The 20,338-nt window shown below is 39.5% G+C and overlaps 1 protein-coding gene across 4 annotated transcripts in view; it reads left to right on the top strand.

Annotated features, from left to right (window-relative positions):
- Positions 1 to 20,338, top strand: part of LOC134343857 (WD repeat-containing protein 7) — a 627,641-nt gene that overhangs the window by 80,594 nt on the left and 526,709 nt on the right. For 2 of the 4 annotated variants that reach the window (XM_063042658.1, XM_063042659.1), the window contains exon 11: positions 6,953 to 7,090. The exons of the other annotated variants lie outside the window; for them this stretch is intronic. In XM_063042658.1, coding sequence (XP_062898728.1) covers positions 6,953 to 7,090 — 138 coding nt within the window. The remainder of the gene's footprint in view (positions 1 to 6,952; positions 7,091 to 20,338) is intronic. 4 annotated transcript variants of the gene reach the window in all.

Consider the following 20,338-nt stretch of genomic DNA (forward strand, 5'->3'; position numbering starts at 1 on the left):
GCTTCTTCCTCTCAAAATGCAGTATGAATTCAGTCATATTATGATCACTGCCTCCTAAGGGTTCCTTTATGTTAAGCTCCCTAGTATGATCTGAGGTATTACACAACACCTAATCTAAGATGGCCTTTCCCCTAGTAGGCTTAAGCACAAACTGCTCTAAAAAGCCATCTTGTAGCTGTAACACTCAGCTTTATCAACTTTTTTAGGTGGTGTGGTTAGTAGAAACAAATAACACAAAGGCACCAATCAGTAAGTTTATCAGTTTTGTGCACAAAATATAATTTGTTGGAGCTCACGCCTTCCTGATCAATCCACAATTGACTTCCGAACCTCCGACTGCATCTGATCCGTTGAATTCTAGTGTCTGCCTTCTGGGAACCGCTAGCCGCTCCGCACTTGCCCTTTCTCTTCGCTTGCCTCGCCAAAAAGATCGCGAACTCTCTCTTGTTCCCCCCATACAAGATAGCATAACAGGTCATCATTGGTTAGTTCCCTGTTATCTGTAATTTTAACCCAAACATCGCAGCTACAGAGAAACGTTACCTCATCATTTAACATTACAGAGAAGCCATTTCATATCACACTACAGAGAAGCCATTTTATTAGCCTCAGCAGTTAACATGACTGAGAACCCTACGTAGGCATTCAACAGATTCCTTCTCTTGTGATCTGACACCAAATTGATTTTCCCAATCCCCTTGTATATTGAAGTCCTCCATTACAATTGTGACATTACCCTTATTACATGCCTTTTCCAGCTTCCTTTGCAATCTCAACCCCACATCTTGGCTACTGTTTAGAGGCCTACATATGATTCCCTTTTTTTTTTAACCCTCAAGGGTTCAGTAGCTAAAGTCTAGAACTTGCTTTCCCTCTTGGCTTTTTAAGTAAGAATCTAATTTTTGGATTCCCTTCCTCATTTTGAGACCACCACAGTTAGTGTGGATCAAAAATAAAATCTCCTTACTAACAATCATCATTGCCATAGATGTAGTGTATATGGATTTCAGCAAGGCATTTGATAAGGTACCCCATGCAAGGCTTATTGAGAAAGTAAGGAGACATGGGATCCAAAGGGACATTGCTTTGTGGATCCAGAACTGGCTTGCCCACAGAAGGTAAAGAGTGGTTGTAGGTGGGTCATGTTCTGCATGGAGGTCGGTAACCAGTGGTGTGCCTCAGGGATCTGTTTTGGAACCCTTACTCTTCGTGATTTTTATAAATGACCTGGATGAGGAAGTGAAGTGATGGGTTAGTAAATTTGCTGATGACACAAAGGTTGTGGGTGTTATGGATAGTGTGGAGGGCTGTCAGAGGTTATAGCAGGACATTGGTAGGATGTAAAACTGGGCTGAAAAGTGGTAGATGGAGTTCAACCCAGATAAGTGTGAGGTGGTTCATTTTGGTAGGTCAAATATGATGGCAGAATATAGTATTAATGGTAAGACTCTCGGCAGTGTGGGGATCAGAGGGATCTTGGGGTCCGAGTCCATAGGACACTCAGAGCTGCTGCGCAGATTGACTCTATGGTTAAGAAGGCATACGGTTCATTGGCCTTCATCAACCGTGGGATTGAGTTTAAGAGCGGAGAGGTAATGTTGCAGCTATATAGGACCCTTGTCAGACCCCACTTGGAGTATTGAACTCATTTCTGGTCACCTCACTGCAGGACGGACGTGGAAACCATAGAAAGGGTGCAGAGGATATTTACAAGGATGTTGCCTGGATTGGTGAGCATGCCTTATGAGAATAGGTTGAGTGAACTTGGTCTTTTCTCTTTGGAGAAACGGAGGATGAGAGGTGACCTGATAGAGGTGTATAAGATGATGAGAGGCATGGATCGTGTGGATAGTCAGAGGGTTTTTCCCAGGGCTGAAGTGGCTAGCATGAGAGGGCATAGTTTGAAGGTGCTTGGAAGTAGGTACAGAGGAGATGTCAGGGGTAAGTTTTTTACGCAGAGAGTGGTGAGTGCGTGGAATGGGCTGCCGGTCGAGGCGGAAATGATGGGGCCTTTTAAGGTAGGTAAGTGGAGCTTAGAAAAATAGAGGGCTATGGGTAAGCCTAGGTAGTTCTAGGGTAAGGATATGTTTGGCACAGCTTTGTGGGCCGAAGGGCCTGTATTGTGCCGTAGGTTTTCTATGTTTCTAACAATCAAGACAAGTGCACCGCAAGGATTTGTGCTTAGCCTGCTGTTCTCCTCTGTCTACACCTACGACTGTGTGGTTAGGCACAACTCAAGAGCCATCTATAAACTAACTGATGATATAACTGTTGTTGGCAGAATCTCAGATGGTGATGAGAAGGTGTACAATAGGGAAATAGATTGAGTTGTGTTGCCACAACAACAACCTTGCATTAAGTGTCAGTAAGACCAAGGAATCGATTGTGGACTCTGGGAAGCAGATGTTGGGAGAACACACACGAGTCCTCATTGAGGGGAGCAATTTCAAGTTCTTGGGTATCAACATATTCGAGGATCTATCCTGGGCCAAATATATTTGGTGCAGTTGCAAAGAAGGCACACCAACGGCAATACTTCATTCGGAGTTTAAGGAGATTTGGTATATCACTAAGCGCTCTAGCAAATTTCTACAGATGTACTATGGAGAACTTTCTGACTGGCTGCATCACTGTCTGGTATAGAGGTGCTTAATGCACGTGATTGGTTAAAGCTGCAGAGAGCTGTTGACTCAGCCAGTTCCATCAAGGGCGCCATCTTGAAAAGGCAATGCCTCAATATAGCAGTATCCATAAAGAAGTACCCTCACCATCCAGGATATGTCCTCTTTTCATTACTATCATCAGGAAGGAGGTACAGGAGCCCGAAGAGACAAACTCAAATTTTTAGGACAGCCTCTGTTATCCGTTATCAGGTTTCTGAATGGTCCACGAACACTATCTCACTATTTTTATCTCTTCTTGTGCTGTTTAGAAATTCTTTTTTTAACTTACAGTTAGATGTTATGTACTGCATTGTAATACATAATTTGTAAAACAACAGATTTCACAACAAATGTCAGTGATAATAAAGCTGATTCTGATTGTTCTCAATTTTCTATTTAATGGAACTGGTTTTCCACTATTTTCCCACAGGTGGAGAAGGCCAAGGCTCCACAACAGGAGGATTGGCAATACTGTAACTTGTGGATGTTTCTCAATCGTGGGAATTGTTGTATCATCTGTCATCTTTTGGAACCATGATATTTATGTCAGGTCCTAGAGAGACTGGATGAATAAAGCCGATCTAGAAATAGGAGTGGTGAGGCATAGTTTTTGAGTGATAGGATTAGAAGGAAGATGAGAAAAAGGTTATCATCCACAGTGTGGTAAAGGCCTAGAACTCGAAGGTCAATGAGGTGGTATTACCAGAAATGCAATATAGCTGAGCCTGCCTTTGAGCCCTGGAAGTATATTAGTAGCTCTCTTCCAGGGACAAAAACACTGCCATTTGCGCTCTGTTACTGAGACAAAATCCTGTTTCTGATTTATTGAATTAATTGTGATCCATTCGTGGTACTAGAAGTCATGAGTTTTAGATCATTCATTTACACCTCTGAAATTTTTGCCCAATGATTTAACCAAAATGTTATTAACTACTTGGTCAGAGATGCTATCTTTTGGTTGGCTTTTTAAAACAAAACTATACTTTTGATAGGACAGCACAGTACAGGACCTTTGGCGCACAATGCTGTGCTAATCTATTAACGTATTTTAAGATTAACCTAATACTTCCCTTCCACATAGACTTCCAATTCTATGTTTTCATCCATGAACTGAAACCCTTGCTGTCTGTTAGATAAATTAATCATTTCATCCTTGTGCTTAATTAAGAGTCTGTTAAGTGTCTGCAATGTGTCTTGCATGTCCCTAATGATAGATCAAAAAATCCTGTTATTCTTTTTGAATAAAGTATTGCAGACCTCCCCTCAACCAACATCTGAAAATAGATGAACTGCTTATTTATTTCATGGCTATTTTTGCAATCTTGTTGTGCTTATTATTGGTTACCTAATTTTCTATAGTCTATCAATCACCGGTTTGAAAAGTAGTTTTTCAAACTGTGAAGCCATTTAGGTTTTTATAGATTTTATAGGTTTTTATTTTAGGTTCTTATAGCACATAAAATTATGAAAGGGTTAGGTGAGATAGAAGCAGGAAAGTTGTTTCCACTGGTAGGTGAGACTAGAACTAGGGGACATAGCCTCAAGATTCGGGGAAGTAGATTTAGGACGGAGATGAGGAAGAATTGTTTTTCACAGGGTGTGATGAATCTGTGGAATTCTCTGCCCAATGGAGCAGTGGAGGCTCAGTAAATGTATTTAAGAGGAGGTTGGATAGATTTTTGCATCGTAGGGGAATGAAAGGTTATGGGGAAAAGGTAGGTAGGTGGAGATGAGTCCATGGCCTGGTCAGCCATGATCTTATTGAATGGCGGGGCAGGCTCGACGGGCCAGGTGGCCTACTCCTGCTCCTATTTCTTATGTTCTTATGTAGGTCGTCTTGAGATTGTAGTGGATTTTTTTTTCTTTCTCTTTTCTGCCTTTCCTTTTCCTCCCCATGTGTTTTTTTCATGTAACCTGCCATTTTGTGAATGATTATTACTGCTAATAATCATTGTGTTGTGTTTGTGTTGGGCACGTGGCCAAGTGGTTAAGGCGTTTGTCTAGTGATTTGAAGGTCACTAGTTCGAGCCTCAGCTGTGGCAGCGTGTTTGTGTCCTTGAGCAAGGCACTTAATCACGCATTGCTCTAGTCTGTGCGAGGAGTGGCGCCCCACACAGACTTCCAGTCTGCGCCTTGTAAGGCATGAAAATGCCCGACGCAGGCCTCTCATGGTCTGAGTCGAAGTTCCCTCCCTCCATTACTGCTAACCATCGAAGTGGGTGGTGGAGGTTGTATGAGCAGCTGGTGGATGTCACAAAACCTGGTTATGCGACCACTGACACCAGGCAGACCGAGAATCTCTGAAGAGTATTGTTAATGGTTGGGGGTCACCCATCTTGTAAAGACACTGTCCAGAAGAAGGCAATAGCAAACCACTTCTGTAGGAATATTTGCCAGGAACAATCATGGTCAAGGCACATAATTTAACTATGAGCTAGAACTGGGCAAAAAAGGACTCTCAAAACCCTTTTTTCTTCTTTCCACCTACTCCCATTGCACATCGGGTGTTAATGAAATAAATATTCTTAATATGTTCTTTTTCCTTGGAGCACAGGAGAATGAGGTGAAATTTGATAGAGGTGTGCAAGATCATTAGAGGTGTATACAGGATAAATGAAAGTAGGCTTTTGTCAATGTGTTGGGTGAGACCAGAACTGGAGGTTGTAGGTTAAGAGTAAAAGATGAAATATTTAAGGGGGACCCGAGGGGGAACAACTTTACTGAGAAGAGTGTGGAATGAGCTACTGGTGGATGGAGGCAAAATTGCAAATTTAAGGGAAGTTTGGTTAAGTAACTGGAAGGAAGAACCATGGTCCAGCTGTAAGTTGATGGGAATCGGCAGAATGACAGTTTGGCATGTACTAGATGGGCTGAAGGGTCTGCTTGTGTGCTGTGTTGCTCTTTGACTCTTTCTTCTTAAGATAATGGTAAGGTGTTCAATTCCTGTGATAGGAAGTTGTCATTGTCCTGACTTTGCCGTTGAACGGAATAGCAAAATATATGTACTTAACGTTTAAAGCAAAGGAGATCCTCAAGGTTCTGCAAAATATTAAAAAGTATGTTTTAGATTGTTTTGAGAAGCACAATCTTGCATTTTTAGATTTGGTTCCTCAGGCATGAAAAATTACGACATATCTTTTCCACTTACTGCAAGTGAAATATTCCACTTTATGACCTTCATAAAATTTATATTTGGGGAGTGATTACAGCCTTTTTTTTTGCTTATAAGCCTTGTACGGTAATCCTTACAAAATACAATCAGGTTCTCAAAACTTGGGGTAAATCTAGATCAGTGAAACTCTAACTTGCCCATTATAAACTGATTTTTGCAGAAGGCATTTTTATGATGCCATTTTAATGTGGATTGCCTATCAGTGCACTGCTTTTAATGTTTTTAACCAGATAACCGATTCTTCCTAAGTGGATTGGAAGGCAGCAATCCAGCTGAGTGATTTGGATGTCATGTAGATAAAGAGCAAAGCTTGAACAATTTATTTTTAGCGTTTGGACTCTGAAATTGGACAACAATCTCAAATCAAGAAAAGGCAGCTGTGCAATGTATTTTAATTTCTTTCCCCATTGTGTTAAATTGTTCTTGTACCATACAGTACATTACATAAACTTAATATTTATTTATGTAGGAATTAAAAGTATAACAAATCTGTCATTCTACAAGACCACAGTTGTATTTTTCTTATATTTCAGGACAGTTCCTTTTCTAGCATCCATTTAATTACTCAAAGGATGATGCAAGATATTTATGGACAAACTATGAAATTGAAGGATTTTTTTTTGTGTGTAAAATGTGTGTTATAAACAGTAACTTAACACTGGAAAGGTTTTGTTTTTAAGATGAGTGAACAGGTGAATTTGTTGCTTGAATGAATCAATCTTGGTCTAAAGCATAAAGAAAACAAAAAATGAAATTTTATGAAGTAATAATTTTAGTAATCCCTCAATACATGGTCTTTGAGATATAGTGAATTTTATTATGTAATACTTTCCTTTCTCTGATTTATGTTCTTATAGTTTTGTGTTCTTATGCTCGTATAGTAATTTGCAAAATGTTATTTTAGTATTAGAGTTATAATCAGGTGAGTGTTTGATCATTTATTAGTGTAAAATATTATATCAGTTGACATTGCAGAGATTTTATTGTCTATTTTTGTTAATCCATTTATACAATTCATTTTTATCTAAATGTTTCCTAATACCATTATTTTATATGATTTAAGCATTAATTGTCTTTTTTTTTCTTTCACTCCACTATTTGTTTACCCTTTTGGCAGAATGCCCAGCAGATAGAATATGGGTGTATAGGGGAGGCAGTTGTCCACGTTCCTCATGACTGTTACCCCGACCCTATAAAAGCCTGGGAACTCTACAGACCTCAGATGTTATCTTGCACTCGGCCTTTTGAGGCTCCAGTAAGAATCATCAAACGTTCTCTCCCTCCATATTTGTGTGTCTCTGTCTTGGCATTTGGTATTAGGTGACTAAAACAATAGTTGTTAATTGTTACTGCTGATTGCTGGTATGCTGTCCATTTCATACTTTATGATGCACAGTGGTATGTAGTGAGATGAAAATGTAAATCAAATTAATATGAAAGATACTTGCAGCTTCTCATTGATTCATTTCTGATTTTTATTTCAAGAATAAGTAAAACATAGAGAATTTGGAAAATATTCCTATTAAATATTGGTATGTTCAAAAGGTATTTTGACATTCTGCAATCATTTTTCATCGCTGTGATAAACATATTGAAATTATCACTATAAGACCATAAGGCATAGGCCATTTCGCCAATCGAGTGGGTCTTCCCTCTCAACCCAATTCTTCTTGCTTTTCTCTGTAAACTTTGACGCCCTGACTAATCAAGAACCTAGTAAGACGAATATTGTTGAAATCTCCCTTTTGATCTTACTGTGAAAGTTTTAATCAAGCAGGCAATTATTATAGGTAATTGGATATGAGAAATCTGAGGAGTGGTGACTCTGACAACCACATTTTGTGGCCACTTCACTTAGTACCTCCTTTACATAAAATAGTAGCCTCTGAATGTATGTTCATGGTCTTCTGCTGCTGTAATCCATCCAATTCAAGGTTCGACATGTACATTCAGAGATGCTCTTCTCTCACCACTGTTGTAACATGTGGTTATTTGAGTTACTGTTGCCTTCCTGTCAGTTTGAAACAATCTGGCCATTCTCCTCTGCCCTCTCTCATTTAACAAGGTTTTTTTGTCCAGAGAACTGTTGCTCACTGGATGTTTTTTTTTGCACCAGTCTCTGTACATTCCACAGAATGTTGTACTTGAAAATCCCAGGAGATTCTGAGGTTCTCAAACCACCCTTTCTGGTACCAACAATCATTCCACAGTCAAAGTCATTGAGATTACAGTTCTTCTCCATTCTGCTTTTTTTTTCCAAACAACAACTGAACCTCTTGTCCATGTCTGTACACTATTATGGGTTGAATTGATACCACGTGATTGGCTGATTAAGTATTTGCATTGATGAGCAGGTGTTCCTAATAAGGTGTTCATTGAATGTACATCTTGCATAATATTTCCCTCACAAAGAGGTCATTCAGTTCATTGAGCCTATCCTGGATCACCTACACCAGTGGCAATTGATGTCAGCCAGGTTACCTCCCAGCATGCCTTTGCAATGCAGAAAACCTAGGGCGGATCCTATGTGTTTAGAGATTTTCTATGCAAACTCAGTATGCACAGCAGTCAAGGTGATGACCGAGTCCTGGCATGCTGGAGTTATGCAGTCAGATGCATTGGGTTTCTTGATTTTGTTTTAAATTATTGATTAATAGAGTCGAGAATGTGTCTTAACTCCCTTTCCAGTATGTGAGTATTTAGAATTATAGTCATAGTCATACTTTTTCAATCCTGGGGGAAATTGGTTTTTGTTACAGTTGCTCCATAAATAATAAATAGTAATAGAAGCATAAATAGTTAAATAGTAATATGTAAATTATACCAGTAAATTATGAAATAAGTCCAGGACCAGCCTATTGGCTCAGGGTGTCTGACCCTCCAAGGGAGGAGTTGTAAAGTTTGATGGCCACAGGCAGGAATGACTTCCTATGACGCTCAGTGTTGCATCTCGGTGGAATGAGTCTCTGGCTGAATGTACTCCTGTGCCCACCCAGTACATTATGTAGTGGATGAGAGATATTGACCAAGATGGCATGCAACAGACAGCATCCCGTTTTCAGGCACCACCGAGAGAGAGTCCAGTTCCATCCCCACAACATCACTGGCCTTACGAATGAGTTTGTTGATTCTGTTGGTGTCTGCTACCCTCAGCCTGCTGGCCCAGCACACAACAGCAAACATGATCGCACTGGCCACCACAGACTCGTAGAACATCCTCAGCATCGTCCGGCAGATGTTAAAGGACCTCAGTCTCCTCAGGAAATAGAGATGGCTCTTATGGCCATTTATTTATTTATTTAGAGATACAGTGCAGAACAGGCCCTTCCAGCCCATTAAGCCGCAATGCCCAGTAACTCACCTATATTTAACCCTAGCCTAATCACAGGACAAATTAGAAGAATCAATTAACTAAATAACCAATACATCTTTGGACTGTGGGAGTAAAGCGGAGCACCTTGAGGAAACCTACGCTGTCACAGGGAAAACCTACAAACTCCTCACAGACAGCACTGGAATTGAGCTCTGAACTCCAACGCCCAGAACTGTAACCGCTTCACGCTAACTGCTACATTATGTTGTCTGAAGCTGTGCAATGTGAGCACAGATATATATTTTACTCCAAAACTTGTCATTAAAATCTTATTTCAAATTGAGTTTCCAGAATCATTGTGGAGAAACTGCTTTTTACAGTTATAATGTCAAAAGTAACAGAAACAGGCCCTTCATCCAGCACTGGCTATCACGGCCTATTTATTACCAATTGGTTTAGCAAGTGACTCAAGTGTCTGTATAGGTGCTCTGCAATTGTTGTGAGGGTACCTTTCTTCACCATCTTCTCAGACTGTGTTCTCCAAATTGCAAGCAAAGTTCAAAGTAAGTTGATTATCAAAGTATGTATGTCACCCTATACTACCCTGAGATTCATTTTCTTACTGGCATTCAAACTAGAACAAAGAAATACAATAGAATTAGTGAAAAACTACACACGAAGACTGGCCATCAACCAGTGTGCAAAAGAAGACAAACTTGGCAAATACTAAATATAATAAATAAATAAATTGATCAATAAGACTGAGAACATCAGATAAAAAGCCCTTGAAAGTGAGTCTATTGGTTATCCATTGAATGAAAAGAGAATTTCCCTCAGATCCTTTCTAAATCTCTTACTCCTCTATGACTTGAATACTTCTGCCACGGGACAAAGATTGCCTTACTGTCTTCCCTATCCATGCTTCTCATAAATTTATATGCCTTTATTAAGTTTTCCTCACTGCTGCAAGGAAAATAAACCCAACCTACCCAGACTGAAGCAGTTCCTCCTTGGCAGAATTCTGATGAATTTCCTCTGTAGCAACCAGAACTGTACACACAAATCCAGCTGTGACCTAACCAAAGTATTATGACACTGTACCAAGACCTCTTTACTTGCAAGCTTTGTGGCACCTTCGCCGCCCTATCTGCCCGTTGAACTTGTACTCCAAGGTTCCTTTGTTCCTTATTTCTTCTCGGGTCCCTGCCGCCCATGGTGTATTTTGCTCTTATTTGACCAGCTACTACTTCTAAAATGCATCATCTCACACTTACCAGGATTAAGTTCTATCTACACACATAAAAGTTGCTGGTGAACGCAGCAGGTCAGGCAGCATCTCTAGGAAGCGATACAGTCGACGTTTCGGGCCGAGACCCTTCATCAGGACTAACTGAAAGAAGAGCTAGTAAGAGATTTGAGAGGGGGAGGGGAAGATCCAAAATGATAGGAGAAGACAGGAGGGGGAGGGATGGAGCCAAGAGCTGGACAGGTGATTGGCAAAAGGGTTATGAGAGGATCATGGGGCAGGAGGCCTAGGGAGAAAGAAAAGGGGGAGGGGGGAGGCCCAGAGGATGGGCAAGGGGTGTATATATATATATATATATATATATATATATATATATATATACACAGAGAGAGAGAGAGAGAGAGAGAGAGAGAGAGAGAGAGAAGAAAAAAAAAGAGTGTATATAAATAAATAACGGATGGGGTACCAGGGGGAGGTGGGGCATTAGCGGAAGTTTGAGAAGTCAGTGTTGATGCCATCAGGTTGGAGGCTACCCAGACGGAATATAAGGTGTTGTTCCTCCAACCTGAGTGTGGCTTCATCTTTACAGTAGAGGAGGCCGTGGATAGACATATCAGAATGGGAATAGGATGTGGAATCCTGCTTTCTCTGGCAGACAGAGCATAGGAGTTCAGCGAAACGATCTCCCAGTCTGCGTCGGGTCTCGCCAATATATAGAAGGCCGCACTGGGAGCACCGGATGCAGTATATCACCCCAGCCGACTCACAAGTGAAGTGTCGCCTCACCTGGAAGGACTGTCTGGGGCCCTGAATGGTAGTGAGGGAGGAAGAGAAGGGCATGTGTAGCACTTGTTCCGCTTACAAGGATAAGTGCCAGGAGGGAGATCGGTGGGGAGGGATGGGGGGAATGAATGGACAAGGGAGTCGTGTAGGGAGCGATCCCTGTGGAAAGCGGGGGGTGGGGAGGGAAAAATGTGCTTAGTGGTGGGATCCTGTCGGAGGTGGCGGAAGTTACGGAGAATTATATGTTGGACCCGGAGGCTGGTGGGGTGGTAGGTGAGGACCAGGGCAACCCTATTCCTAGTGGGGTGGTGGGAGGATGGAGTGAGAGCAGTTGTGTGTGAAATGGGGGAGATGCGTTTGAGAGCAGAGTTGATGATGGAGGAAGCGAAGCCCCTTTCTTTAAAAAAGGAGGACATCCAACCTGATGGCATGAAGATTGACTTCTCAAACTTCTGCTAATGCCCCACCTCCCCCTCGTACCCCATCCGTTATTTATTTGTTTATTTATATACAGACATTCTTTTTCTCCTTCTCCTTTTTCTCCCTCTGTCCCCCTCCCACTTTCAAGTCACTCTTCTTTCAGTTCGACCTGACGAAGGGTCTCGGCCCGAAACGTCGACTGTACCTCTTCCTAGAGATGCTGCCTGACCTGCTGCGTTCACCAGCAACTTTTATGTGTGTTGCTTGAAATTCCAGCATCTGCAGATTTCCTCGTGTTTGCATTGTTAAGTTCCATCTGCCATTTCTCTACCGAATTTGCCAGCTAATAAATATTGTAATGAGGTTTAAGACTACCCTTTCCACTATTAACAGCATTACTAATATGATGTGCTATCTGACATCTTACCATAATGTTTCCTATGTTCACATCAAAGTTCATAAACAAATTCCTAGCACAGACTGCTGTGGTACACTAGAGGTCACAGTCTTCTAATTACAAGAGCAGCCTTTTGCGATCACTCTGTCGCCAATACCCAAGCTAGATTTGTATACAGTTTGCCAATTTGCCTTAGATCCCATGGGTTCTAAACTTTTAGATCAGCATTCCATTTGGGATCTTATCAACAGCCTAAAAGAAATGCATGTGAATCACATCATCTGAGCTGCTCTTCTCAATAGATTTAATTACCTCTTCAAAAGAACTCAATTAAAATAGCATGGCCTCCTGATGTACACTCGGTGGAAGGTCAAGCTGGACCAGGACAAGCTACAGTCACGCCACGCAGGAGGAGCCTGGCCTATATTTTTTCTTCATTGTGACTGTATATTTTTCTGAAATCTTAACTATTTGTGCTATTTGTGTTACGTGGTATGTGCAATGTGCTGTCTGCTGTTGGTGATGTGCTTTGCGCCTTGGCCCCAGAGGAACGCTGTTTCATTTGGCTATATTTTCATGTATAGTTCAGTGATAATTAAACTTGAACTTGAAGATTTCCGATTTTGAGGAGAGCTTCTTGATAACATATTAGGGCTGCCATCCAGAGATATTTAGTTAGAAAGTTAATGAAACATTTAGTAAGTAACTCAAGACTAATCAAGAAGCTTCAAGACCTCAGCCTCAGTACCTCTTTGTGCAACTGTATATTCGATTTCCTCACGTGCAAACCCCTGTCAGTTTGGACTGGTAACAGCTCCTCCACAATCACCATCAGCACAGTGCACCACAAGGCTGTGTGCTTAGCCCCAGGCTGTACTTGCTTTATATTAACGACTGTGGCTAAGTACAACTCCAGTGCTATATTTGACTGAGCTGATGACATCACTGTTATGGGCCGAATCGAAGCTAGTGATGAATCAGAACGTAGGAAGGAGATTGAAAATCTGTCCGAGTGCTACCAGAACAAAAACCTTTTATTCAATGTCAGCAAAATCAAAGAGGTGATCATAGATTATAGAAGGAGGAAACCTCCTTCTGTGGGTGCGTTGGAGAGTATACTGACTGGTTGCGCCTGATATGGGAACGCCAATGCCTTTGAATGGAAAAACCTACAAAGAATAGTGGATCCAGCCCAGTCCATCACAAATAAAGCCCTTCCCTCCATTGAGCACATTTATAAGGAGTGCAGTTGCTGGAAAGCAGCATCCATCATCAAGGACACACCAAGTTCAGGAACAGTTATTACTCCTCAACCATCAGACTTCTGAACTGAGGGATACCTTTACTCACCCCAACACAACTGATTCCAGTCCATCGACTCACTGTTAAGGTCTCTACAACTTGAGTTCTCAATATTTATTGCTTATTTATTTATTATTTTAATAGTTTTTTTTCTTTTGTATTTGTCATTTGTTTGTCTGTGTGCAGTTTTTGAGTAATTCAATTGTATTTCTTTGCATCTACTGTGAATGCCCCCAAGAAGATAAATCTCTGGGTGTGTGTGTGTGTGTGTGTGTGTATAGTAACATACAAGTACTTTGATAGAAATTTTACTTTGAACTTTGAAGTTGAAGGTTATACAAAGGTGTCAGAGCACTCTTTATAAATTGGTTTCAATCTATAGAGTGTGCTCCTACATCTTTAATGTATCCTTAAACTCTTCATTTAACTCCCTTTATTTTATTGCTTCACCTTCCGTGATGAATCAGTGCACAGGTTCTTAAAAGATACTAAAAGACAAAGAAACATACAGTATAATTAGTTCTGTTGAGTAAATTAACAGCTCACCTTGGAGTAGTGTTTTTTTCTTTTCAAAGATGTAACACTGTTTTACCATTATGGAGCATGTGACTTGACAATTAACATTTTTGTTGATCATGCTTTCTAATGAATTCATTACTTTGTTGCTACACTCTATTGCTGGTGAAAATAACATAGGCATTGTAATGTGAAAGGAGGTGGATTGAATTACCTCATCTATATTTACTTTTAGCAGCATTTTTACTTGGCCTATTGTTCTACTTTGTTCCCAAACAAATTTCATTTGCTCCTTTCCCTAAATCATTAGTTTTAATTAAATGATTAAACAGTCATTTCAAGAATTGGAGATTATTTAACACAGTAACCAAGGCTAAATTAAAACACAGTGTTCCAATGGCACTCCCTGTATTCTTTACGATTCAAAGATAGTTCATGTCGGGTGTCTCTTATTCCAATTGATTTATCTTTAAATTGCACATTAGCTTGAAGTAATCAGAAATGAATCTACAGTGATCTCAATATACTAAACAAGTTCAATTTTTAATTTCATACCACTTTTGTATCTTGGGACTGTTGGTGTGTTTTATTACTGGCATATAAGGCTGTACTAACCAGTTACTATCAAATCAGGGACCCTGTTCGTTAAAATATTTTATCAAATGTTTGAATATCTTTCAATTTATAAAGCTTACTTAATTGTATTTATCACTATATAGAAATACTACTGTGGGTTGAATAAATTCTTGTTTGCTCATATTAAGTTTCTTAGTTGAAGTCATTGCTCATGTGAATTAACCTTTTGTCCTTTAAATATGAAACATGATTTATACATTTTTCCAACTTGGACAGAAAATGTATCTAGGGATTTAGGTAATGCTGCTAAGCCATCTTTTTCAGTTGCTCTAAGAATATCTTAAGTGATTGTCATTACAGTAGTTTCACATTGATGTTATGTAGGAAATTATAGAATTTTGATAAATTAGGTTATAGATTTTTGATAAAAAATAATGAAAGATGATAGATGCTACCCTTAATTTTGTTTGTGGTTGAGGTTCCAGAGTGCATGATTGTGTTTGGATGAACTAGATACACTCAGTGGCTACTTTATTAGGTACAGGAGTGGAACTCATTCTGGCCTTCTCCTGTTGTAGCCCATCCACTTTAAGGTCTGACATGTTGTGCATTGAGTGATGCTCTTCCGCACACCACTGTTGTAAAGCATGGTTATTTGAGTTACTGTTGCCTTCCTGTCAGCTTGAACCAGTCTGGCCATTCTCCTTTGACCTCTCTCTTTAACAAAGCATTTACGCTCACAGAACTGCAATTCACTGGATGTTTTTTTTTGCATTTTGCAGCATTCTCTGTAAGCTCTAAGGACTGAAAATCGCAGGAGATCAGCAGTTTCTGAGATATTCAAACCACCCTGTCTGGCACCATGGGCAAAGTCACTTAGATCACATTTCTTCCTCATTCTGATGTTTGGTCTGAACAACAGCTGAACCTCTTGACCATATCTGCATGTTTTTATGCATTGAGTTGCTGCTACATTATTGGCTGATTAGGTATTTGTATTAATGAGCAGATGCATAGGAGTACATAATAAAGTAGCAACTGAGTGTATATTGTTCCCTTCAGGTTTTGTCTCTCACAGCTACAGTGTGTCTGTGATGGAGGAGTCTGATAACAAGGCAAGGTGCTAATCATATGAACTCTGTCTTGAGTTTATTTTTAAATATTGCTACCTTCCCTTCCCTTCCCTAACCGATTTAGTAGAGACTATTAAATTATATTTCTAATTCAAGCTGTAGAAGTGGCAGGGAATCTTGATTTGGCCATACTGTATATTGAATGGATGAATAAGTTCACTGCTTGGAGAATAATAATTCCTAGGACACTGATAATAGCATTAGTCTATGGCGCTAATGGAAAATCAAGAGAGATGGCTAGGTTATACGTTTATTACCCAGCGATTATATAATTACCTTTGACATTACTCTAACTTTAGATGTTATCTATTTTCTTTTGTACATTTCACTTCACTGTAGAGCTGTGAAAAGAGCTACAAATTTAAGAATAATCAGCTTCACTCGAGACCTGGGCCAAGTTGTGTTTAGTATTATCTTGCTTTGTTGTTCAGTCGATAGATTTGAATGAGTGTTAGTTGTACGTCCTGCTGATTAGTACAGCCCTTTATGCCTGACTTTCCACAGTCACTTTTGCTTGTAGAAACTGTTTTCCTCAGTGATGATTTTGTGCTTCTGTGCTGCTTGGCTATGCATGAAACAAACGTATTTATATAAATACATGGAATCATACTTGTGTTTTAATAATTTCTGAATATGTATATTCAATGTATAAATGCGTATTTAGTGCACTAACACTTCTGGGCTGAAGTACAGACAGTTCAACAATTTTTAATAATTGGCATCAGCTAAGGAGACAAAAATGTTAAAGTTTTTGTAAATACATTTTTAAGTCCAATAATCATATAAAGATTTGATATTTTATTTACAAAATAAGGATTCTTCCTTGAGATTACTCAGGAAGAAACCTGTGAAATGCTTAAATATAACAAGCTAGAAATACTCTGTCTGTATTTTCTCCTTGCTTCTATTAATTATTACCATTTTTTCTAATAATATTATAATTATATTAATATATAGCAAAATTATAATAATTAATACTGTCAAAAAGATAATTAATTGATCAAGAAATAGTTGCAGACTAAATGTATGATTTTGCAGTCAGAAACGCCTGGTTTGATTGCTATGTTCCATGTAATAGAATATTAGTCGTAATTGCAAAGTTGAGATATGAGAGCAGATGAATGAGGAACTTAACAGATGAGTTGAGCAAGGAAATGAAGTGTTGAAAAGTTTTTCAGTGGAGGGTGAACTCTGCCGGAGGCAAAACCAGAGGTTCATATGGAAGCATGGTGGTGTGGATGTTTGCTCTAAAAAAAATTGTAATCAAATATGACACAAAGGATTTAAATAGACTTACCCAGTTTGCACCATTTGCCAGGAAGTGGGAGTACGTTGATGGTTTGAGAACAATTTTGAATGCAATAACTAATATTAGTTCAAAAATAGAGTGCACAACTATTCTGATTAATAATTGAAAAATGTCTATTTTCACATATTTTTCTTTATCTTTTGTGGTTTGCCTATGCCATTCCACTTCATTTGAATTGCTTTCTTTGCTTGGAGAAAACAAATGGAATTTTCTAGAAGATTAAAAATCTTGCATATTGTCAATGCTGAAACAAAACAATGGCAAGGGAAATTTATGCCAGTTTTTATAAAATTTATAAAGATGAAGTTCTTCTGTGATTATATGCTGACTTCATTTTTTAAGGAAGCCAATGATGGTGGGTAGCTTGCACACAACCTTATCAATATGTGACGAAGGATTTTGTAGATTCAGTTAACAGTGATAAATATTCGGCATTGGGCAGAGGATATTGGTTGCTATGGAACTAAGTCATGAGAACAAATAGAATTGTAAAAAAAAATCTGTGATTTTATCTCAGAAACTAATATTTCTTTTTTACAGCTGGATTGCTATTATATTTACGATATTCAGTTGTAATTACTTGAACTGTGATGCAAATCCTTCTTTTCAGCTGGAAGTGCCTAGTGGAGGAACCATTTTAGCCACTCTGTGAGCTTCCCACTGTCACGAAATCCAGTCTGCAAGCAACTTGAATTATTTTATTTTATTTTATTTTATTTCATTTCATATGATGGAGAAGCTGAGGGCACTGGTTACAACATAGATTATAGAATGTCGTCGATTTGTGCTACAGCTCTACCTGCGCCTTTAATCAAACTGTTCTTGAACAAGTATAAAACTGGCATCTCTGAACAATCTGGAAAATTTAATCCTGGTTCAACATTGACAGTTCCCTTCCTTCCTACTCTATCTGGATGCTATTTGATCTGCTGAGTTCCTTCAGATTATTTTGTTGCTCTAGGTTCCAGCATCTGCTTTCTCTCGTCTCCAAATGGAAAATTGTCCAGAATATGGCCTGTCCACACAAAATAGGACTAAGCTTTAAGTACTTTAAAAATAATTATCATTTAAAAAAAGTTGTTGATAAATTCAGCAGAAATGCCCCAAACAGAATCAGGATCACGTTTAATATCACCAGCATATGTCCTGAAATTTGTTAACTGTACGGCAGCAGTACAACAAAATTGATAAATATACAGGAAAAAAACTGAATTGCAATAAGTACATATATATGTCTATTAAATAGTTAAGTTAAAATAAGTAATGCAACAAAAACAGAAATAAACAAAGTTGTGAAAGTGTTCACAGGTTCAGTGCACATTGATAAATCGGATGGTGGAGGGAAAGAAGCTATTCCTGAATCACTAAGTGTGTGTTTTTAGAATTCTTTAATTTTTTTTTAAACATTCCTACCTTGGTAACAACCAGGCTATCCGCAGCACATCCTTAGGTGGGTTGGTTTTACACAAATGAAGCATTTAATTTTATGTTTCGATGTACATGTGATAAATCTGAATCTGATGAAGCACCTTCCACCTTGAAATCTGTTTATCTTTCAGATTTTCAGCACCTACAGTTTCTCTGGTTTTCATTTATCTAGTGTAAGGTTGGAGGATTGTTTCTATTTATTGAGAGTCCGAGTCCTTATCCTTCCATTTCTAGCCATTGGGCTCCTCTCTCAGCTTGCTGCTTATTCCATCTCCGCATGTTTGAATCTGTATGTCCAGATGTCATTTGTCATGGTCAAAGCCTTTGTATATTGACAGATTTACCTAATTATTCTAGTCCAAGTTTATTGTTGTCCGACTGTACATATATACAACCAAATGAAGCAACGTTCCTCTGGACCACAGTGCACCCACAAAACATATATCACAGACAGCACATAAAAGAAAATATTACAATAAATTAATGATACAAGTAGTGCACAGTGCAGGTAAGCAGTAAACAGTACAGTAAACAGCTTGCTGCCCTCGGTGGGACAGGGTGTTCATTAATCTCACAGTCTGAGGGAAGAAGCTGTTTACCTGGTCTGGCAGTCCTCATCCTGATGCTCCTGTACCTCCTTCCTGATGTTAGTGGGTCAAAGAGTTATGGGATGGGTGGTAGCGATCCTCAGTAGTGGTGATTTAAGTAAAAAAATTATAGTTATGCAAGGTTTTCTCTGGATGTATTTGTGCAGATTAAGCTAATTTTCTACAACTGATATTGGTATAAAAGTAACACTACATAGCTCTTTACTAGGGATTGGTAATGGGAGCAGTAATTGAAATCCACCTCTTGCTGCCTTGAGAACTGTGAATAAGGCCCCTCATTTTGATCTAATGCAGTTCATATTATAATTGTAGATTTATACACCTTGGAAATGGGTCCTTCAACCCAATTCGTCTAAGCCGACAAAGAAGCTGATCAAAGCTAGTCTGATATGCCCGTCTTTGGCCCATATCCCTCTTAAATCTATGTTAAGTTGGCTTGGCGTGGTAGTGTAGCGGCTGTAAGGAGTTTGAACCTTCTCCCTGTGACTGGGTGGGTTTCCTTCAGGTGCTCTGATTTCCTCCCTCATTCCAAAAACATGCAGGTTAGGGTTAGTATGTTGTTGGCATGCTACATTTGCATTGTAAACATGGCAACACTTGTGGGCTGCCCAAGTATAATTGTCAGACTGTGTATGTTGTCCCTATGGAGTTTGTGTCCCAGCTATAACATGATATGTTACAGCAAGCTAAGCCAGTATGATATGGAGAGCAAAGCTGTTGCCCATGCAGCAGGCGCCCCCTCTCCACACAGCTGATGAATCTACAGGAACAGCAGAGACCAATACAGTTTGGCATCAGCGGCATTACAGGCGTTATCAGTCAATATTGAACTCAACGTAGCCTTAGGGACTCCAGCTCCGGATTTTTTCCTCTGTGTTCACTCCCGAAACCTTCCCTATGTGTGGGTATAACCACTAGGCTGTGGAAGTTTGAGACAAGAGTTTTCCTTCTCCTAGATGAGCTACCAACCACAGCTGACAAGCCTATCTGCCCAAGGTGAATAGTTTTAAGATGCCAGTATCCCCCCCCCCCACCCCTTCTTCTGTCAGTAAAAACGGTTCCACTGTGTTTAGTAGCTAGCCACACATGTAGGCCAGGAGCTGGACTTGGTTGTCAGAAGCTATTTGAGACGTTAGCCATTGGGAGCATTTAATAGGTAGAGGGAGCTTATCCCCACTACCATCCCTGGCTATAACAGCCTTAAGGAAATGTTTTGATGTACATGTGACGAACAAAACTAATCTTTATCTTTGATCTTTCATGGTTTTGAATATCCTGGCATCCTTGCCATTGCAACATCTGCTTGAGACAAATCAGGGCACGAGTGATGACTAGACTACAGACACAAGCTGCTCTTATGCTTCATGCTGTTGAAAAATCTTTTCCACTCTTTGTAAATGTTTCTGATGATTAGTGCCATTTAGAAACAATTTTAAAACTTGTCTTTTTATTAGGAAGGATCAATGATCAAG

The sequence above is a fragment of the Mobula hypostoma genome, chromosome 3, assembly GCF_963921235.1.
Source record: "Mobula hypostoma chromosome 3, sMobHyp1.1, whole genome shotgun sequence".
NCBI lineage: Eukaryota > Metazoa > Chordata > Chondrichthyes > Myliobatiformes > Myliobatidae > Mobula > Mobula hypostoma.